The sequence below is a fragment of the Manis javanica genome, chromosome 2, assembly GCF_040802235.1.
Source record: "Manis javanica isolate MJ-LG chromosome 2, MJ_LKY, whole genome shotgun sequence".
In the NCBI taxonomy this organism is placed as follows: domain Eukaryota; kingdom Metazoa; phylum Chordata; class Mammalia; order Pholidota; family Manidae; genus Manis; species Manis javanica.
Genome location: NC_133157.1, coordinates 210,683,129 through 210,705,478, shown reverse-complemented (window position 1 = coordinate 210,705,478; position 22,350 = coordinate 210,683,129). Strand labels below are relative to the sequence as shown.

Here is a 22,350-nt window from a genome sequence, read left to right as displayed (position 1 = left end):
AATTAGGCTTGAGATGGATTAATGATTGTACATTGAGCATTGACCCCCCTATACTGAATTTTATTGTTGTTAACAACCATTTGATCAATAAATATGAGAGATGCCCTCTCAAAAAAAAAAAAAAAAAAAAAAAAAAATATTCTTATCAGATACAGTTTTTAGAAGAAAAAACCAATCATAATTTTCCATTTTTTTCTTTTTATCTTTCCTCTTTTATTGGAATAAAGTTGATATGCAATGTTGTATTGGTTTCAGATGTATAACATAGTGACTCAATAATTATATACACTACTAGATGCTTGCCACAGTACGTATAATTATCCCGTTACATCCCAATATATTACAATATTATTGGCTATATTCTCTATGTTGTACTTCCATTCCTATGACTAATTTACTTTACAATTCACTGTTTGTACCTCTTTATCCCCTTCATTTATTTTATCCAGTCTTCCACTCCCCATTTCAACATATCTTAGAATATCTTCTATATACTAATTTCACTATGAAGAAACTATATGTTAAAAGAACAAAAATCTTAAATATAACATTAAGAATTCATGCAGCAATTGCTTTAAAAAATTATGTGAAAGGGAAATAATTTTCCTGAAAATATGAATTTGAAAATGGTCTCATTTCTATGTAGATTCTTACCAAACATTCAGACCTTGAGTTATGGGATCAATTCCTAGGCAGTCTCATAGGTGTTAGATGTTCTTCTCAATCAGTAAATCTGAACTCAAAAGAAAATATAGGAGTCTAACTTTCAGATTTTAACAAAGGAAAACACCACCAAGTTAGGTTCATCTACTGTGAAGGAGAAAACTCCTATTTCAGAGATCTACAACTAGGGCAAGCCCTGAAAAGCAAGTGAATTTAAACAGCCCTAACTCTCTGCTCCCACGCCACCCCCTGCCCACCTCACCCTGTGGCATGCCCCACACATGCCACTCCTGGCGGTGCTCTGCTGCAAAACATGCCTGAGAGATGGAGGGGGACGATAAAGCACTCTTCCCACGAGAGGGTATAACCTCTTGAGAAGAACAGGATCTGAGAGGCCATACTGATTAGACTACCAACAAATACCACCAGTATTAAAATTTATTTATGTAGACAAAATAGTAACATAGGGAAAATTTTTCTCTGTCATGTGGCCAACTTAGCTTTCCTCTTTATGAAACACCTTTTACTTCCTCTGAAGGCCCATGATTTGCTTTATCTGCAGGGAATTTGCTTACAACTGCCAAACCATTCCTAGAAGTTATGGAGAGTAACATGTGGCAAAGTCAACACGCATCCCGCTACAACCCAACTTTGACATCACAGCATTTGTTGCCCTGGAGCCCAGATTTAGTCTCAAAATCCTCCAAAACACAGTACTGAACATACTCTCTGTCACTGGCCCTAGGTTGACACAAGAATCCTATTTTTTTTCTAAGCCATAAGGTATAAGTTAGACCACGTAAAAATATTTCTGTTTCTAGCCTGTGTGTCTCCTTAATTACTCACAATCATATGCTCCATTATTGTCTCTCATTTCCTTCCCCACTTTCTCCCCTCTGCCTCCTCTTCCTTTCTCTGCCTTTTCTCAACACATTTCATCATCATTGAAATCTATCAGTTTCTTTTGACCAACCTCAAAATCCAGCAGCTCCACAGAGCCTTCCTTATATTTTAATCAAAGAAATCAAGTATCTTAGCTTTATTATAGCCAATGCCCAAGTTGGTAAAAATTTGCCTTTCAATGTCAATATCATACGTGTACGCCCTCATCAGCCCAACAGACAGGCCAGCATATGACCTGCTGTATGGGGGCCCAGTAAGTGTATGAAAAACCTGGGTACACACCACATGCTATTAAAAACAAATGAAGCATTCTGCTCAAGTATAGTGAAATCCTCTAATCATTTAGCTGCTTACCTGCACAGTTCCAGAGTTGGAGAAGTGGTAGACTTTTCAAGTATCTTTCTTTACAAAGTAAAGATGGCAGAATCTAAAAAAAAAAGACGGTATTTATAATGTGAATCAAAACATAAAATACTTATGAAATGTTAAGAAAATATGCAGAGCCTATAATAAAGACATCTCTGAACTTTTACTGAGGCCATAGAAGAACAAAAGAATTAGAAACACTCCTTATTTCTTATTATTTCAAGACATTTCATGTTCCTTGAATTATATAATCACAGACTATAAAACAAAAATACTCATTTCCATAAAAATATTCTTTTCAGATAGTTTTTAGAAACCAAACATAATTTTCCATGTCTCTTTTTTATTATTGGAATAGAGTTGATATACAATGTTATATTGGTTTCAGATGTACAACATAGTGACTCAATAATTATATACACTACTAGATGCTCACCACAGTAAATGTAGTTCCCCATTACCATACCAAGATATTACAACATCATTGGTTATATATTCTATGTTGTACTTCCATTCCTAAGACTAATTTACTTTATAATTTGTATTATGTACCTCTTTATCACCTTCACTTATTTCGCCCCGCTCCAACCCCATTTCAACATATCTTAGAATATTTCTTATACACTAATGCCCCTATGAACATACTAGGTTTTAAAAGAACAAAACAAAAATCTTAAATAGAACATTAATAATTCATGTGGAATTCACTTTGAAAAGTTGTAAGAAAGGGAAATCATTTTCCCTGCTAAGATGTCACCTCTTCTAAAAGTAGTTTGTTGCCATTTGGTACTGGCACAAGAACAGAGCCACAGACCAGTGGAACAGATTAGAGACTCCAGGAATTAACCCAAACATATATGGTCAATTAACATTTGATAAAGGAGCCATGGACATACAATGGCAAAATGACAGTCTCTTCAACAGATGGTGCTGGCAAAACTGGACAGCTACATGTAGGAGAATGAAACTGGACCATTGTCTAACCCCATATACAAAGGTAAACTCAAAATGGATCAAAGACCTGAATGTAAGTCATGAAACCATTAAACTCTTGGAAAAAAACATAGGCAAAAACCTCTTAGACATAAACATGAGTGACCTCTTCTTGAACATATCTCCCGAGGCAAGGAAAACAACAGCAAAAATGAGCAAATGGGACTACATTAAGCTGAAAGCTTCTGTACAGCGAAAGACACCATCAATAGAACAAAAAGGAATCCTACAGTATGGGAGAATATATTTGAAAATGACAGATCCGATAAAGGCTTGACGTCCAGAATACATAAAGAGCTCACACGCCTCAACAAACAAAAAACAAATAACCCAATTAAAAAATGGGCAGACAGTTCTCTAAAAAAGAAATACAGAGGCCAAGAGACACATGAAAAGATGCTCCACATCGCTAATTATCAGAGAAATGCAAATTAAAACTACAATGAGGTATCACCTCACACCAGTAAGGATAGCTGCCATCCAAAAGACAAACAACAACAAATGTTGGCGAGGCTGTGGAGAAAGGGGAACCCTCCTACACTGCTGGTGGGAATGTAAATTAGTTCAACCATTGTGGAAAGCAGTATGGAGGTTCATCAAAATGCTCAAAACAGTTCTACCATTTGACCCAGGAATTCCACTCCTAGGAATTTACCCTAAGAACGCAGCAATCAAGTTTGAGAAAGACAGATGCACCCCTATGTTTATCGCAGCACTATTTACAATAGCCAAGAATTGGAAGCAACTCAAATGTCCATCGGTAGATGAATGGATAAAGAAGATGTGGTACATATACACAATGGAATACTACTCAGCCATAAGAAGTGGAAAAGTCCAACCATTTGCAGCAACATGGATGGAGCTGGAGAGTATTATGCTCAGTGAAATAAGCCAAGCAGAGAAAGAGAAATACCAAATGATTTCACTCATCTGAGGAGTATAAGAACAAAGGAAAAACTGAAGGAACAAAACAGCAGTGGAATTACAGAACCCAAAAATGGACTAACAGGTACCAGAGGGAAAGGAACTGGGGAGGATGAGTGGGCAGGGAGGGATAAGGTGGGGGAAGAAGAAGAGGGGTATTCAGATTAGCATGCATGGGGGGGGAGGGAGAAAGGGGAGGGTGGGCTGCACAACACAGATAGGACAAGTAGTGATTCTACAACATTTTGCAAAGCTGATGGACAGTAACCATAATGTGGTTGTTAGGGGGGACCTAATATAGGGGAGAGCATAGTAAACATAGTATTCTTCATGTAAGTGTAGATTAAAGAACAAAAAAAAAAAAGAAAGAAAGAAAGAAAGAAAAGGGGGATTACTCCTTGATAGGATAAAACTATTGGTAAATCAAAGATCAACGCATGCTTTAAATATCCTTAATGTTGATCACTTAAAGGGTGTCAGATGATCAGCTATGGAGGTACTCTTTTCTGATAATATTCCTTTCTCTTAATAAAAAAAAAAAAGCAGTTCCTGTGTGCTGACCTCCAATGAGTTCTGCACAGTGGTATAGAGGGCATGTCAAAGTGTGGGCAAAGGGTCTGTTTGTTTCTATGCAGAAGATCAAGGTCTAGCTTGGATACCCAGAAAATGAACTAAGATACGATATGAGGAGGAGCTTCCGGCATCAGCACTCTCTGGAGGACTTGTGCCGGGGGATGATCATCAAAAAGCCTCCACAGGGATCCGGACGATGCTGCGGTTGTGGCTGCATCCAGCCCACCGTCTCCTGGACTTGCCACAGGAATGAGGAGGGAGATGTCTAGGCTGGCATGTGCATACAGTGAGACAACGAATTTGACCGGATCTGTACTGTTGGAACTCAACCAGGAGTTGGGAGGGGTGCAAGTTGTAGCACTCCAAAATCTTATGACTATAGACTATCTACGGTTAAAAGAACATATGGGATGTGAACAGATCCCAGAAATGGGCTGCTTCAATTTGTCTGATTTCTCTCAGACTGTTCAAGTACAGTTGGACAATATCCATCATATCATAGACAAATTTTCACAAATGCCTAGGGTGCCTAAATGGTTTTCTTGGCTTCACTGGAGATGGATGGTAATTATAGATTTGCTTTGTTTATGTCACCGTATTCCTATTATGTTTATATGTGTGTGCAAATTAGTTAGTAGTTTAAAACCTATACATACTTAAGGTACTCTACAAGAAGATATGTCAAAGAAATAATCAATCCTCCCATGTTTTCTTCCATATGCTACCTCTATAGCTTTTCTTCTTCCTTCCTAATTACAACCCTTAAATAGAATTCGTGCCTCATATCGAAGTTACCGTGTATCATAATCCCTCCAGGTGGTAAAGATACCTCGAGACAAGTGCTGGGCATAGAAGCCACAGGGCATAAATCTGCAAAGAAGTAAAAAGCTAACCTTTTCAAACAATATGGCTTCTCTCTCACTTACCAACTTTACATTTCCCTGTATGGCCCCAGAAGATGACTGGTTAGCCAGAGACGGGTAAGATTCCTCAAGGGAGGAACAACCTAAGACAGGCACAGTCGCAGGGGGGCCATCAGGTGAGAAATTGGGGATCAACAGAGGTGAGGCTCAGAACCTCACCCCCCCTGCTTTGAGAGAAATCTTCTGCATCCGTGGATGTTTTGTTGGCCTTGTCTAGCATGGATTAATACTTAGTCCATAGGCACGCACCTGATCATCTACATTTGCCCTCTTACAGCACTAAACTATGTTTTCTACCTTTATCTTGCATCTACCTACCACTTCAGCATTTTATTAAAAATAAAAATAATAATAGTAATAAAGGGAGAAATGTGGGATCAACATATAAATCAAGTATAAAAATCAAACGAATATTCATATTTGACCTGATTGTTTATAGTTCATAATGAGTCATCAAAACCGAAAGTTTCTGTGATGACTGCCCTTGTACTGTTCACCATGTAAGAATTTATTCACTATGTAAGAATTCGTTCACCATGTAAGAACTTGTTCGTTATGCTTCAGAAGATTGGAGACTGACGAGAATTAGGCTTGAGATGGATTAATGATTGTGCATTGAGCATTGACCCCCCTATACAGAATTTTATTGTTGTTAACAACCATTTGATCAATAAATATGAGATGCCCACTCAAAAAAAAAAAGTAGTTTGTTGCCTTAGCACAATTCTGAACGAACTACTAACAGAGATTTTTGAGAAGGAGTAAGTTGGTGAAATAATTTTAAAGTTAAGCTAAAGGAACAATGTGATTCAGTTAAAAATTGGAAGTAATAAATAATCTTTAATGTTAAAGACAGATGACTTCTATTACTAAAAGCATTGAGATAATAATACAGTGTAGTATAATACTAATAGTTATTGAGGGACTATAATGACAGGCTTTGGAATAAACACTTTAGCACATTATTTAATTTCCATGTACATGATTTAATTGTAAGTGAGTATGCTTGCTTTACAAATGGGTAGGCTAAATAAATCACTGGCCAGAGTTGACATGTGGAGGTAGAACAGACAGATGGATAGGTGCAGTCTCTGTATTCCAGTCTCAAAAGCATCCCTTGTTAGTTTGGTGAATTTGAGCTTGTAAATTAAATTCCTGAGCCTTCAATTCCTAACTTACAGCTTGAGGATGATAATAACCACCTTATAAGACAATACACAAATGAAACAAGATGTAAGTATGCTTAACAGAGTTCCCATCTCATAGCTGATGTTGAATAAATGCAAACTTAAAAATGCTTTTTAAAAAACACATGATTAGACAGATACTGAAGTGCAATAATAATAGCTAACATATAGTAAGCACTTCTAAGTTCTGAGTATTTTCTTTTTAGTGTTTTCCATGTATAAATTCACGTTAATTATCCTAAGTGTATGTGTGTGTTTGTGTGTATTAGTCACTAATATTACCCTCATTTTCGAGATCATGAAACAGAGGAGCAGAGAGATTCAACACTTTTCCAGTGGCACACAGCTAAACTGAGGCACAGCTGAGATTAAACACAAGTGGTGCTCTTGGCCTCCACAATCTACAGCACTACCTCACGTACAATCATGCTGACCTGAGGCAGAGAAGGAAATGGATGGAGTAGGGAAGCCTGAATACAGGTTGCAGGTAGGATACCATTAAACAGTCTAGGCTTAAGTCAATGAGAACTTAGACAAGAATAGAAACAACAGGGTTAAAAGGTAGGGAACTGGTGTGGCACCTTTTTTTAGGAAAGAAGAAAATAAAAAGATTGAAAAAGAAAAGAAAACAACCACTGTAGATGAGAGAAGAGTCCAACTCCCAAGTTTGAAATGGGAGAGAGATGATATCCTTCATCAATAGTTGGAAGGCAGAAGAAGGTTCTTTTATTCATTAACACACCCTATAAAATGTCTGGATATATTGTGTAATGACAGCATTCCCAGGTATATTATATTAACCAGAAAATTTTCTATATAGGCATCATTATCAAAATCCTTAAAAGCCCAAATCGCCTTTTTCTCAGCCCTTCTCACCTCTTTTCCTAGTCCTATGTGAATATGTGGACACACCAGGACTTGCTCTCTGTAAGACAGGGAAAATGTTATCTAAAATGTGTGTTTGGCACATACTGGTTTATTCTGACAGTGAAAAAGATGTCCCCTCTGTGTCACAGAATCTCACCCCAGATTAGAATGCTGTCACCAGCTGGTTGACCAGTGAGTCCCAACTCTTAAAGTCTCCAAGGAAAAGAGGGCATGATTTATAAACTGTTCCAGTGCTCCGGGAAGAGGAAGAGACGGCGCTGTCTACCAACTGCCAGCTGGTGCTTAAAAAAATCATGTCCAACAGAACACAGAACTAATTCTCCTCTTTATTCCCATCGATACCACTGTCATCAACAAGCCAGTCGTCCAAACCGCCTTTTGGGGACCTGGAGAGTTCTTGAATTCTTTTCCTCAGCAAAGCTGTCTTTCAGACAAAACACTGTGGGAAAATATCATTGTATGGGAACAAACAACCTTTTGTACTCCTGAGCACTCATTTATCTGGCCAAGTTCACTTAAACTCTCTGAGGTTTAATTACCTCATCTATAAAATAGAGGGCTGGGTGAAAAGGTTCTAAAACCTAGGCGCAGTGTAATGTTTGATTGCTATTCTACCTCAATGTGGATTAAAATGTTTTAGATGGGAAAAGAAGAATCCAGAAAGAAAATGCTGACTGGACTCTCCAAGCTGACCCTGCACTTCACGGCCTTCTCTCCTGGAGTGACCCTACCCCAGGCTAAGCTGTAATAATGCACAACAGCTCACAACTACTGTGACTGCTGCTGCTTTTCTGGAATTCTCCTGAACTCTTCTCTCCCTTCCCCCTTCTTCTTCCTTTAAAAATTTCTGGACCCTAACTTATGAGCAACACATGGTGCATAAAGTGGACCATCCCACATGGAACCCAGGATTTAAAACAAGTTGGTTCTTACAGGCATAGCATAAGGTTATCATACCGTAACAGAGCTAATATTCAAGGATGCAAATTTGACGGGAATTCTCACCAAAACTCATAGATGCACAGAGACTGGAAGGGATTTTGATAAGTCAGTAATTCTAACTTCATAGAAACACACGGAAATCCCTAGTCGATGGTTACTCAGCCTCTCCGTGAGCGTCTCCAGCGACTCGGCACTCACTCCTCACAGAACAATCCATCTCACAACATCGGAACCTTGTAATACATAACACGTGACTTTCCTTTTCACCAAGAGACATGGGCAACGCCCTTTTTAAAGGGCCAGCATGCCCCTGGCAGGACATTTTGTAATGCGTCCCCAAGCAATTATTTTGGAAGGTCATTTAATAATCCTGGTAATTAAAAACATGTAGCTTGAAATGATTAATATCTTATATTGGGACAATAAGTATTTCAACTATAACACGTATGTTTAAAAAGGATTTCCTTGGTTACGCAGCAGTTCAGGTTTAATGTTTGGTATCTAAAGAGAGAGAAGGCAGACAGGATTTGAATGTTTTCTTTTAATTGTATTGATTGAGAAAGAGTACATTTAAAATATGTACATACTGTGGGCTTTTTGGAAAACAGAATAGATTCACCTACTTTTGCTGTCTTCTAAAACCTTATTAAAATGATGTAAGTTTTATTTAACACATAAATTCACAAAAATGAGGAGAAATAGGAGAGGAAAAACATGATAGGATGTTTGAAGATGGCAAGTAGATTTATATTAAATGCCTTAGTGAATCCAAGAAAACTAAATCTTAATACAGAACTTAGAAAAGCTGTAGTATACCTTGATCCCACACAGGAGAGAGACAAGGGAGTCCTCCAAGAGACAGTACGGAAGTTATGCTGAGGGGTCGACCAGTCCAGATGAGAGCAGAAAAAATGCTCTAGGAGAAATTCTATCAGGAGTGGAAATTGGTAGAACAGCCAGTGTCTCAATTTGGGGTTCATTGTGCTGAGTACATGGAAAACTAAACAACTAAAAACTTCAGGAAAAACAAAAAGGTTTTCAGAGGAAAAAAAAATACCATAGACAATAACGTAGGAAATTATGCTTTGATCTCTCACTTCAGATGGCCCCTAACATATGTCCATATTATGAAACACACAGAATATCAAATCCAAGTCATTGTGAATATTATCTTCATGTTATAAAATGTAAACATTAGCTACTGAATTAACTAAAATAAAAAAATCATACTAAGAGGCAGTTAGATAGGAAGGCAGAGACAGTAAATGTATAAAGAATGCTGACGGAAGAGAGAAATCCTCATTTTCCATGACAGGAAACCAGTTGATAGTTCCTAAAACTAAAACATTAAGAAGTAATACAAGCAAATTACTTAGAGATACACAGGCAAATACTAAAGGATCAGTAAAAATATTTGAAAGATGTTGCCTCTGGAGAGGACAAAATGGGAAGACAGCAGAGAGGGGATGCTGATTTTCAAATCAGTGAGTACTCTTTTCTCAGGACCAATTTTGACTTTTTAAACTGTACAAATTTGACTTTTGATCCATATAAATGAGATAATAAACCAAGAAAAATTAATGGGTTCCATACAAAGCTCCAGAGCATTTGCTCACAGCCAGAAGACACAAAAAGGAAAGCAATTCCCCAGACCAAAACTCAAAATGCCACAGTGCCTTGCGTTCTAGTCCAGCTGGCAGAGCCTGCACTCACCAAGCTGGAAATGGACAACCCAACATGTGACCCCACGTTTCACCTCCTTCCTACCTGCCATGTCAAAAATCTAGAGGCTGTAAAAGCATTGTGCTTTGGGTTGAACTTCATTGCCTGTTTTTATTTATAGCACATGTAGGCAGAAACCCGGCCTTAACACGAAGAAATGTGTCTCAATATTTTCCTTTGGAAATCCTTAATATACTGTATTGTCAGAATCAAGTTATGTCAGAATCAAGTTAAATGGATGACAGAGGAAATTAAATTAAGGCTACTGATGCCCAACCAAATAACATAAGTAGCCCCAGAGACCAGCTGTCAGTCTATGTCTTCAAAATGTCATGGAATCCTTTCCTTCTGCTAACACACAGACACACACACACACACACACACACACACACACACACACCTCGTTCCTCTGAAAACCTAGCATAAGCCTGCATTTCCTATGTTGTGAATCCTCTTTCTTGATGTAGACTTCAGAAAACATCCTTTCAATGCAAATGCAAACTTGTGACTTAAACATCCTTCCAATCTGATACAAATATGAGACTAGAATTTGGAATGCTGTAATGACCTACAGCTGTTTCATTCAGGGAAACTGATCTTTACCAAACTAAAATGGAGCAATTGAATTCTTCAGAAATACCATTTGGTTGGATGTACTTCATTCTGCCCTGACTGACAAGGGCTGAACAACAACGACCATGAGAAGATCCTGCCACATTATCCTACAGTTTACCCCATTTTATAGCTTAAGTCATGTCTCTGCACCTTCTAAATGGCCATTAATAAATTATTTTTTTAACTAAACTAGCCAGGGATAACTCTGCTGTTGGCAAATAGGTACCCAATTGATATATATGGAAACAGGAAAATGCCGTGTTTTGGTATGTGGGGAGAATGATTCCTATTCCCAGTATAAACCAAGGTCCCCTGGAACAGGACCACCACTTGAACAGGTGGACAGGAACTTCCTCACAGAATTGGATAGTCCAAATTTCTTCATTATCTCTGCAAGACACTTCTTTTCAACACATATTCTTTTGGTTCACACATCTCCTTGCTTTCATTCATTCTCTGCTGATCAAAGCCCTCAGCACTTCTTCCTAAGACAAATGCCACAGTTTTCCTGCCTGTGATTGTAACAATGTTATCCCCTCAGGCTGCTGCCTGGACAGATACCATCTCTTCACTACTCAAGAACTACTCACTGACTGCAGGAAAAATTCATCACAATGTGGTCCTAAGCTACTTTTCTAGCTCATCCCAACTTAATCCTCAGATCTCCTGCCCATCAGCCAAGAGATTCTGAAAAGTGTCCTCGGGGTCATCTCACAATGGAACACCCTTGTTCAGCCCACCACCAGAAATGCTTCCCACCCTGGCACATACAGAAAACTGGAAAGAAGAAAAAGAAACTCTTTCATCCTTCATAAGAAATTCAAATAGTACCTCGGTAGGAAGCATTATTGATCCCTCTGGGGAGATTCATCACTCTCAAACCACTGTGTACATCTCTGACAGCATCTACTTCTATTTGCTTGTACTGTTTTATTTCTTTGAAGGTCTCCACACACATTACATTATAAGCTCTTACAGAGCGGGGCTCATGCCTGAATCATCTCTATAAATCTAGAGCAGCAGTAAAATCTTTGTCTCTAATGAGTACCCCAAGAGTGTGAACAGATCGAAGAAAAGAAAATAGCTCTGTGTAAAGTAGAACAGATGATACGGAACAGAATACACATACCCTCAAAGTTTAAATTTCTCTGGCTAGACCCCCACAGCAGCAACAAATTTTTTTCCACATGGCAGAGAAATCTATAGAAACTGATGAATGAAAAGTATTTTCAGGAAAGTTCTGATTGCTACGATGCCTTAGGAGAGAAAATACTCAATTTCGATGTGCATATTTAGACTGTAGGCCATTAAATAGCCTTGAATGTTTGGAAAACAGGAAAGGAGTGAAGTCCAGCCTCCTCCCTAAGTGTGTTTTCAGCAATGTTAGATCATGGATAAACAAATTACTGATGTCACCTTAAAATAAATAAAGGTATGATGTCACTTCACCTGGGCTATCCTGTAAAACACACTCAGGCAAGCATTTCTCTAAACACAGAGGAAACTATGATCTAATGGATTCTAGGTCAGTGAATCTGGACCATGTGAGGTCAACCGCATGAGTCCGGAGGAAGTAAAGCAGGTCATTGTATGACTCTGTACTTGACATCTTTGTCCAAGGCAACAGAATTCCCCTGCCCTCTTCAAACAAATCAATTTGTTTAAAACTAAAAATTCAGTCATTAATTGTTTGATTTAAACGTTATTCAATACCAATGATTAGCAAAGGCTGCAGAACACAATAGACATTCAAAAAAATTTGTTGAATTGTATCAAATTGCAAATGAATTAATACCTCTTCTCCTTCCTCCCCCAATGCATGGATAAAAAAAAATTCACCTGCTGCTCTGGTTATTCTATAAATGTATAATCACCTTGAACTGTCATCATATGCCCCAAGTTTAACTTTGTGCTATGATGCCAAAAATTTCATATTTATTTTGGTCAAACAGTCCATCATCCAGCTTGACTCAAAGTATTGACTTAATTGACTATATTTTACTGACCTAAAAACACAGCCCATGTTCCCTTTTGTTGCCTTCTTTTGTTTAAATTTCTTCAAATTTGGCCTTCCTGATGAGGTGAGAATATATAGCCTTAATGTATTTTGAACTCAATCCTTTCTTTTTTTGCCTTCTTTTGTTTAAATTTCTTCAAATTTGGCCTTCCTGATGAGGTGAGAATATATAGCCTTAATGTATTTTGAACTCAATCCTTTCCAAGTCAATCAGCTTACAAATTCTTGATTTCTGCAGTGCTAAAATGTAAGGATTAAACTCCCTTAAATTAAACTGAGAAACTGTCTAGAACTAAGTAAAAGTTGGAGAAGCCTTCAGAAGTTATAATGCAAGCTATTATTCTTTATACTAAAATTAAATGCAATGGAGAAGGAGCAATGAGTTCTCAGACACTGACAGAGGGGATATTAATTCGTGTTTCAATCTCAAATAAAGTAATATTCTCTGTGGGCAATAAACTTTGTTGTGAACTTCATTTGTAATTCTTGGCAAAATCAAAATGTAATATAAAGGAACAGTCAAATAAGAAGATTATAGACTTTGGGAAAATAAAAGGAGACATCGAAGGAGCCACGATTAATACAATAAATGACTGAGGAGAAAGCAAGTTAATGTAGCTGCTGTCCCATTTTTTTTTTTTTTGCCTCTTCTGGATATAAATATGAAAGTGTATATGCCTGTAAAACAGAATAATTTTTGCGTTCCCTCGAGTGAAGCAGAATCTTTTTATGTTTGTAATTATACTGAAATAACAAGTAGCAATTTGTCAACTATCATTCAGTTTTAAAAGATGAAAGAGATTAATCATCATGAAAATATTCATCCCTTAGGGGTACTATGAAAAACAGACCCAAATATAATGTAAATGGGAAAAAAGCACCAACTACCCTTCATAAATATTTATGAATATTAATATTTCCAGTCTGCATAAAATAGGGAAAGGATTCTACCTTACCTGACCATCAACTGAGCAGTATTGTGCCTATTCACATGACCAAAAAAAGTGTTTCACTGGAAACAACCACCAACAGGTTGAAAAAAATTTAGATCCGTTGTGCTCAAATCCTCACTTCTTTGCTGAAATCTTCACTGTATTTCATTGACAATTACTAGGAGCGAGAAAATGAACTTCACACATGTGTAAGGCCAGAGAGGGGGCAAAGTTATAATCTGACAGCACAATTCAAGATTTGTTTCCTTGAATCATTCCCTAGATTCCTTATTTAGATGGGCAAACATAATAGCTAGTTAGGGGTGAAGGTAGGAAAAGACAGCGACCCCACCATCACTCCCAATGCAAGCTGCTGGGCGTACGTGGGCTCCAGGTGGAAGCAGGGAAAAAACTAACATTAAGTGAAGTTCTATATTTTGGTTATTTTCTGGACTTAGAAATTCATGTTTAGAAACTGAACTGTGTTTACAATTTGAAGCGCTATTAGAACATTCGAGGTGACTGCAAGATGTGAATTTTCTTTTTCTCCTCTGGATTCAGGAGCAAAGTCATGACCTCTTTTTCTCTGTTTCTCACAAAGCTCACACCATGTAGATTAACTGATGCCATAGCTGTAAATACCAGAATGTTCTACTTAGCCCCCACTGGGACCACCTAAAGCAACCTTCCTACAGCCTGGCTCCCACCAGCTGCTGATTATCAGATAATAATGTGTAAAGATGTGGAAGGGCTGAAAAACAAAATCAGTGCCTGAGGAATAAAGAGAGTAAGGCCAGGTCAAGCGTGTGATAAGGAGGGAAACTATTCCAAGAAACAAGAAAATAAAATCGCATGTCATCACCAGCCAAGGAAGTGCCCACATCAAAATGCCTCACACTGGGAGGCTGGCCTAGAATGCTTCTCAGCTGTGAGAAAAGAAAAAAATTGCAAGATGGCCACACACAGTAGAAAATGTTTAGGTACCAAACTGCTTAGGTATTGATATATTTGTAAAAGAAATCCTATGGCCTATTCTGTTACTTTGGCGAAGATACTACTTTTGTATTTCTGCAAACCAACAAATGAGGGGTACATCCAGGGATAACTTAAGAGCCCTCATGTATATTCTGGTGCCTGATACACAGTAAATATTCAGTATTTGAATGAATGAATGAATGAATGAATGAATGAATGAATGATTGAATGAATACAGGTGTAAAACTGACAATGACTATAATACTATTACTTTCATTACAATACAACCTCTGGATTTTTGTTTGAGTGTTTGTTTCATTGTTGCTTTATTGTTCCTGTTCTTCATAATTTAAAAGACTAAAGAATATGCTTCCTGTGGCCTTAACTTCTCAGGCTTGAAACACAAGACACCAATACAATGCCAACAACAGCCTGTGAAGCAGAGAACAGTGGGGCATGGGAAAATCAACTGCCAGAGACCTAAGCACACTTTCTTTATACACACCAAGAGGGAAGACTACAGCCAGTGGACACACACAGTTATAAATGTGAACACACTGCTCAGATCCCTCACTGAGGGAGCTAATGAACTGCTGCTCCCAGCCTGGGCTGGCTGGAGGGACCCAGGGGGAAGGCCCTTTGCTGGGAGTCGGGGGACTCTGTGGCAGGCCAGTTGCTAAGACTTCCCATCTGCCTGGAACTGCACTGCTGGCTTGGAGTCTTCCTCCCAACCAACTTACTTCCTTCTCTCTTTCCATCAAAGGATCAAATCCATGCTTGATTACTCTCCTGCGCTCTCTTCCCTTCTCCAGGAAAGTGCTCTTGCAAATCTGACCTAATTTAGCCACCTTGGCCCTGAGGAGCCTAGAGAACTAAGATGGAGGGTGTACCCAGGCCACTGCCGGGGGTCCAGCCACAGCTCATGGGAGCCCTGCAAGAACGAGACCCAGTGTTGCAGAATATTTCTGCGGAAACTGAAAATCCGTGTTTTCTTATGTCAAGTCCAGGATTTTTAAATATTCATTCAGATTTTTCTAAACAAAGCTCATATTTGCCCACAGCCAGCCAGTCTGTAGCTTCCACTCTATATCAATGTAATTTTTTAACCACCTCTGCTACAATGTGCCTTATTTTCCTTTCTCACTGTTCTAATTTCCCCACCAAGGAGAGAGGATTCTAGGAGTCAAACAAAGGTGGCCTCAAGCTGTGGATGGGAGAGGAAACGGCTTAGTTCCTAGAGAAGACCTAAGATGTGGAGACACTCAGAGGGACCTGTCGCCTCTAAAAGAAACAGAAAGAGGGTGAAGACCTATTTCTTTCCCCAGTTCAGACAGCGCTTAGACAGCCTGGCCTCCACCAGTGGTGGTGTCTGACCTCCCAGTTAAATGTGCTTTCAAATGGCCTTTGAAATTTGAGAAGGCCACACAGTACCCTTGCTATGAAGTCTTTGCTTAGCCTGGAAAGCATGTCTTTAATGGCAGTCTAACATCCTTAGGACAGCTACTGTAAGCCTTCTCAGTAAATCACTACTGCTTGGGGGTTTAGATTCTATTACAGTCCAGTTAGTCTTCATCAGTGTAAGAAAGTCTGATTCATCTGGTTTTCAAATTCAAAGTTTCTGTCTTACTGGAAGATGAAAATCAATATTTTATTTGCCTTCTGTACAATGTTAGCACATTGGAGGTCCCCCAAAGTCCATTCATTTCAGTTGTGCAGAGACAATTAGAGAATATAATTAAAATGGATTTCGAGACCACATTTGTGGTGAGATTACAGTAACAGACCTGAGTTAATGAAATTCTCTCCCACTCTCCAAGCTCTGAAACATCCTCTGACTTCCCTTATGTATTATTCAGCCTTAAGGAATATGAACACAGGCCATGTCATTTTTAATCAGTAACAAATGCATTTCACATTATCTGGTTCTTTCCTGCTCTCTTCAACCATACTGTTGAAAGTCATTTGAATTTGCATCTCTAAATTTCAGAAGGCCACTGCCAAGATTTCTGGGACTTCCTAGCAAGTAAGTATTGGCAGAACCTAAAGTGGTTCCCTTCTCATTTTTAGCCACTTAGAAAAATGCCTTTTTCTCAAAGAAATCCATACACAACTACTTAGAGTTTCTTTCTGTGCAATCTCTCAATCTATAGCAGACACTGAGTCCTAGAGTTCAGCTCTATAACAGTTTTCTCAGCCAGATTTCTAAATGGAGATTCACACAGAGAGAAAGTTATTCTATCCATAGATTAATGGGGAAAGATTTGACTCACTTTCCAGGGGCATGGATTGTTATTACAATCCTGTCTTTAACAGGTGATTATGAGAAATAAAAAATTATCTCTAGGCCTGTTCTTTTTTTTTTTTTTTCTCATCTGTATGATAACAGTGTTGAACCAAATATCTAAGTCCAGGAGCCACTTCAGGTTTGATGAGGCCTAAAGTGTATACAATTTAGGGACCGTTTATAAGAAAAACAAATCCAAATTGTAAATACAAAGTTAGATATAAGAGAAAACATTGATTTATAGTAAGAATAACAAAGGATGACAAATACCTCAGACATCACCAAACAGAGAAAAAGAAAATAATATTTTTATTAATTTCCTGCCTGGTACATCTCCATAGTACTTATTTTAGCTGCATAGTCTTGACTGACTCTTCATTTAACAATTTTGTAATATTGTCTACAGGGAGAAGACAGACAATTCATTCTTCCCTCTAGCAAGGTTGATCAAAGTTTGTGCTGTTTATGGATTATTGTTTAGAAAAGTTTCTCCCAGTTTCACAAATCCTTATTAGAAATCCCATGTAAACATTTAATATGTTGTCAAGTTTGGGGAAACCTCAATCCAATGTCTTTGTATAAAAGCTCTAAGATTCAGAAGAATCTTCCATAGACCAGCTTCTGGCTCCATATGTTTGAAGCTTTATATCTACTCCAGTACCCGTGAACTGCCAAGACAGATGCTCTGCACACATCTGTAATGCAACATTATTTCAGGCACCTTCGAAAAATGTTCTTGAGTGAATCAGAAAAGTGGTTGGTAGGAATATTCCTGAAAGCCATTCCTGTAATGAGATGGCTAGCAATTATTTAACAATACCTGGAAGAGATGCAAATCACATAAATATAACCCATTAAACCTGAACTGCGCTAAGTGTCTCTTACTTTTTTTCTAATTTTATTTAAAAAACATATAACCATGTGAAGATATTGCCAAGTATCCTCCCAGGATCTTAGAAATATATCCCATATAAGTGAGGTGCCCTAAAGCCTCAGCTTAGGTATCTTTATGATAACTCCATTTCTAAGACTTCTGTAATTCCAAAAATGGTTCTGAGAAACTAAAGTACCTAAAAACAAATATGTTTGGCTTAGAAAAGAAAAAGAGGAAAAATAAAAAGAGGTGAAGGATTAGGAATAGTAAATGCGTAGGTATATGGTTTAAATTATTTCAAGATTATACATTGATTTCAATCACTTCTAGCCCATTTCCACTTAACTACAAGCAAATAAATTGGTTAGAAAGTCCTCTTGTCAATTAAATTAGGTAAGGTTATAATCTGTCTTGTACTATTAAGGACTGAGTTGACTTTGTTCTGAATACAGTTTGGACATAGCTTACATTTAGTAATTAAGTATTATTTACTAAAGTTACTACCTTTAATTCTTACATAAGATTACATTTAAAAATAGGCAGTCTGGCAAACAGTTGTCAAGGAATTGTTCCTTGTTCATTTGGTTTGGTTTTATCATTATTGAAACTTATAATACAAGTTTTGTAGTAATCCCTGAATTATCCTAGATCTAAAAGCACAATTATAAGCTGAAAAACTTATCTTTAAGGAAATGTTATTAATTAATGGGAAAAGCCCTGGACTCTTTACCTATGCATTCATTCAGCAAATCTTTATTAATATTTAGTAATAAGTGCAGGCACTGTACTAGGCAGAAGCATGTATACAATTTGTGACTCTGATAGTCTTTTCCTAATTCTCTGTGAATGTTGGTTCCATTTTTGCCTCTCTGAAATTTCAGAGATGGTTGGTGGGAAAAAGAAAAACTAAAACAAAGATGCTTCCGATTGCCATGGGATCCTCCTTCCATTGAATTATATAAGACACAAAATTCTTCAACCTGTTCAACCTGGAGTTAAAACCCTGGCTTTAATTTTCTTTTCTGCTTAATACTGCCTGTGGAATTAGGTTGGTAGTCTTCAAATGTTTTACTTATATTCTCCCTAGAACACATGAAATTTAAGTTGATGTCTCAATTTTTTAAAATCAAAAGACTAAACAGGTAAAATATCTATGATATTTTATATGCTTTAAAAATTGATAGTTTATAACAATATGGTTATAACACCCTTTGAAATGTGTCCAGTAAATCAAAATACCATAATGACAGATACTTGTAATCATACAATTAAAAAAATACATGAACAAGGTCTTCCTTAACATTTAGGAATTTATCTCATTTCTTTTGGCCCTGAACCCGTTTCCCATTCTACTTCGTTCACACACACACAAAATACTCTAGCAGAACATATTTAAACGGTTATCTTATCATACTTGTCCTACTTTCCATACTCTACAACAGAAATATTTATATAAACTTAAAACAAAGATTTTAGACTTTAAGCATTAAGAAATTTTGGCTGGATTCTGTCATAATTATCATTATTCCACAAACAAAAGAACAAACATATTAAAATTATTAATAATTAAACATATTAAAACATATTAAAAACTCATCAGACAGAAACTTATTTTTGGAAGTTCATCTCTTAAAGAGATCACTTTTTACGATTAGCTCATGTGTCCATGGATATATTATCTGTTACTAGAATGAGAGTTTTCAGTACCATATCTATTATTTTTCATTTTTACTCAGAAAATTTGTTCTTATGATAAGCCAAATAGGATGCAAGAACTTTTCTACTGTAATATCATGACATTTCTTTGAATCTTCTCCAAGTTATGTGCCAAAATTCATAAAATGATCTATCATCTAAAATTATTTTTAATAGTCTCTCAACTAACAACTTAGTTATTTCCTCCTTCAATTTTGTTGAAAGCCAAGAGCTAGAAAGTACCTGACCTGTTAGATGATTTGTTATCCAGTCATGAAAGTCATTCACTTCCTCAGGTTCTGGGAAATGTACCGAAAGGTTTTACTGAGTCTTTCTAAATGAGTCTTGGTTTTTCACACAGCAGCACCTTGTTTAACCCAATATCCTCAGAGAGGTGTGAGGAAATCAAAATATTGTTATTTTCAATATACTTTTGGCAGTACTAATTTTTAATAAAATAATTTCATCTTATCATATGGCTTAAATATATTTTCATCAAAACTATAATTGAAACCCATTCAGTTTATGGAAACCATCCACTATATAGCTTCACTGGCAAAGCCAGTCTGCACTGTCTAGCTGATTTATTGATCCCAGACTTTCTTTCTGTAAAAAAAGTTTCATTTTAGTTAGCAAAAAATAAGTGGATGAATTTGTGTCCCTAATGATCAGCAGTGAGCTAACTTCTGAATTATTTTCTAAGATAAATACATAAACAAACTGTAGTGCTTTTTTTTGGTGATGCTTATGAGACACCCCCTCAAGAACAAAGAATATTTGATAATAACCAGATGCATAGCAGACTAATAAAAATTAGAAAGCTGACTAATGTCAAAGGATGGTTAGGATATCACAGTCCTTGAGCCCTGCTAGTGCAACTGCGAGACCAGTGCAGCCACTCAGGATGAAAGATGGCAGAACTTGGTCCAATCACACAGACTCCCCTGTGACTCAGAATTTCCACTCTCAGATCTAGATCCCAAAGACGACGTGGGACTGCAGGTGAGGATGATCACTGCGGGACTGGGGTAGAGGCGGAGGGTTGGAGGCTATCAGATTGTCTGTCACTGGGAAGAAAGATATAATGTGGGAAAGGTTCACCCTCAGAGGGGTGGATCTCAGGATCACTATGCTGGTAAAAGCAACAGCAACAGCAGAATAGATTTTATAATATTTACATGAATTAAAAATACCTGTACATCAACAGATGACTGGATGAAGATGTGGTACACATACACAATGTAGTATCACTCAGCCATAAAAAGGGGAATCTTGCCATTTGCACGGATGAACCTGGAGGGTATCATGCTAAGGATATACATAAAGATAAGTACCATCTGATTTCACGTACATGTGGAATCTAAAGAACAAAACAAACAAAAAAGAAATAGACCCACATATACTAACAACAGACTATTGGTCTATTGGTCACTACAGGGAAAGGGTCTGGGGGTCTGGGTGAAATCAGTGAAGGGATAAAGAGGTATAAACTTCAAATTATAAATTAATCATGGAAATGGAAGTACAGCACAGAGAATATAACCAACAATATTGTTATATCTTGGTATGGTAATAGGAGGTAACTACACTTACCATGGTGAGTACTTAGTAACATGGATTATAAAATCACTATGTCGTACATCTGAAATCAATACAATATTGTGTATCAACTATATTCCAGTAAGACAAAAAAATACCTGTACATTAGACAATACATACCTGAAGAAACACACATGAGATGCCAGACATTAAATACATTACAATTGTTGTTCCATTGTAACTTAGTAAACACGGACAGACTGGTACTTGTGTATCTTGTGTAAGATGCGGTCATCATTCTCCTCCTGCCTTCTGATACTGTTCCACCCGCAACAGGACCAGCATCTACACTTAATGATAGTCTTTTGCTCTCCCTTGAGTCTTTCCAGGCAGGATGGTTGGGGAGAACGTTCCAAGGTAAAATAAATTATCCAAGAGGAAGGAAATGTCAGCCCTTATAAGAATGGATTTAGTCTTAGAAGAAAAGAGGGAGTTGAATAGAGGAAATCTGTCCCTTGATGGATAAAAGTGATGGGGCTCTAGGGGAAAGACTAAGAATTGGGCCAGGGACCCTCCCTCTCTCGTCCCCTCTCGACCTCTAGTCCCCATCACATCCTCCTCTTGCTCCTTTCATATGTTCCCACTCCGTGACAACTCGTCAGGGACATCTGAGGTAAATACAAATGACTAATAAGCAAAAGAAGATAACTTGTTATAGACTGAATGCTTACCACCCCCTCCCATTCATATGTTGAAGCTCTAACCTCTAGTGTGCTTGTATTTAGAGATGAGAGCCTCTAAGGAAGTCATAAAGGTTAAATAAGGTCATAATGATGGGGACTTGATCCTATAAAATTAGTATCTTCAAAGAAGGAACACCGGAGAGTTAGCTCTCTGCCTGTACACATTTCGCCCCTTCTGCCCCCCACCCCCACCCTCCCCCGTGCACACACAGACACGCCCACGCTGAGGAAAGGCCATGTGAGGGCACAGCCAGAAGGTGCCAGCCATCTGCAGGTCTCACTAGAAGAGAAGTCTCACTAAAAGCTAAATCAGCTGGAGCCTTGATCTTGAACTTCTATCCTGCAGAACTATGAGAAAATATATCTCTGTTGTTTAAGCCACCCAGTCTGTGCTATTTTGTTTTGGCAGCCTAAGTAGACAAGCCTCAAGCATATATATATGGAAATTGAAATTAAAATAATAATAGTATACTCTAAGAAGATTTAAACAGGAGAGGGTTATGAGTCCCAGTGCTTTTGAAAGAAGATTAGATAGATAGATAGTAGGTAACTTGATTCAAATTTTTAATTCAATATACAACTCTATAGTTGC

General features: G+C 37.6%; 1 protein-coding gene across 3 annotated transcripts in view; it reads right to left on the bottom strand.

Annotated features, from left to right (window-relative positions):
* Window positions 1-212: 212 nt before the first annotated feature.
* LOC140848038 (uncharacterized) overlaps window positions 213-22,350 on the bottom strand; it is a 117,567-nt gene continuing 95,429 nt past the window's right edge. For 2 of the 3 annotated variants that reach the window (XM_073230118.1, XM_073230119.1), the window contains 2 exons: window positions 1,921-1,993; window positions 213-733 (listed from right to left, as the gene is read on the bottom strand). In XM_073230118.1, the coding sequence (XP_073086219.1) occupies window positions 1,971-1,993 (23 nt within the window). In that variant the 3' untranslated portion in view covers window positions 213-733; window positions 1,921-1,970. Of the gene's footprint in view, window positions 734-1,920; window positions 1,994-22,350 lie in introns of those variants that run through there. The other variant, XM_073230117.1, reaches the window with a different exon arrangement.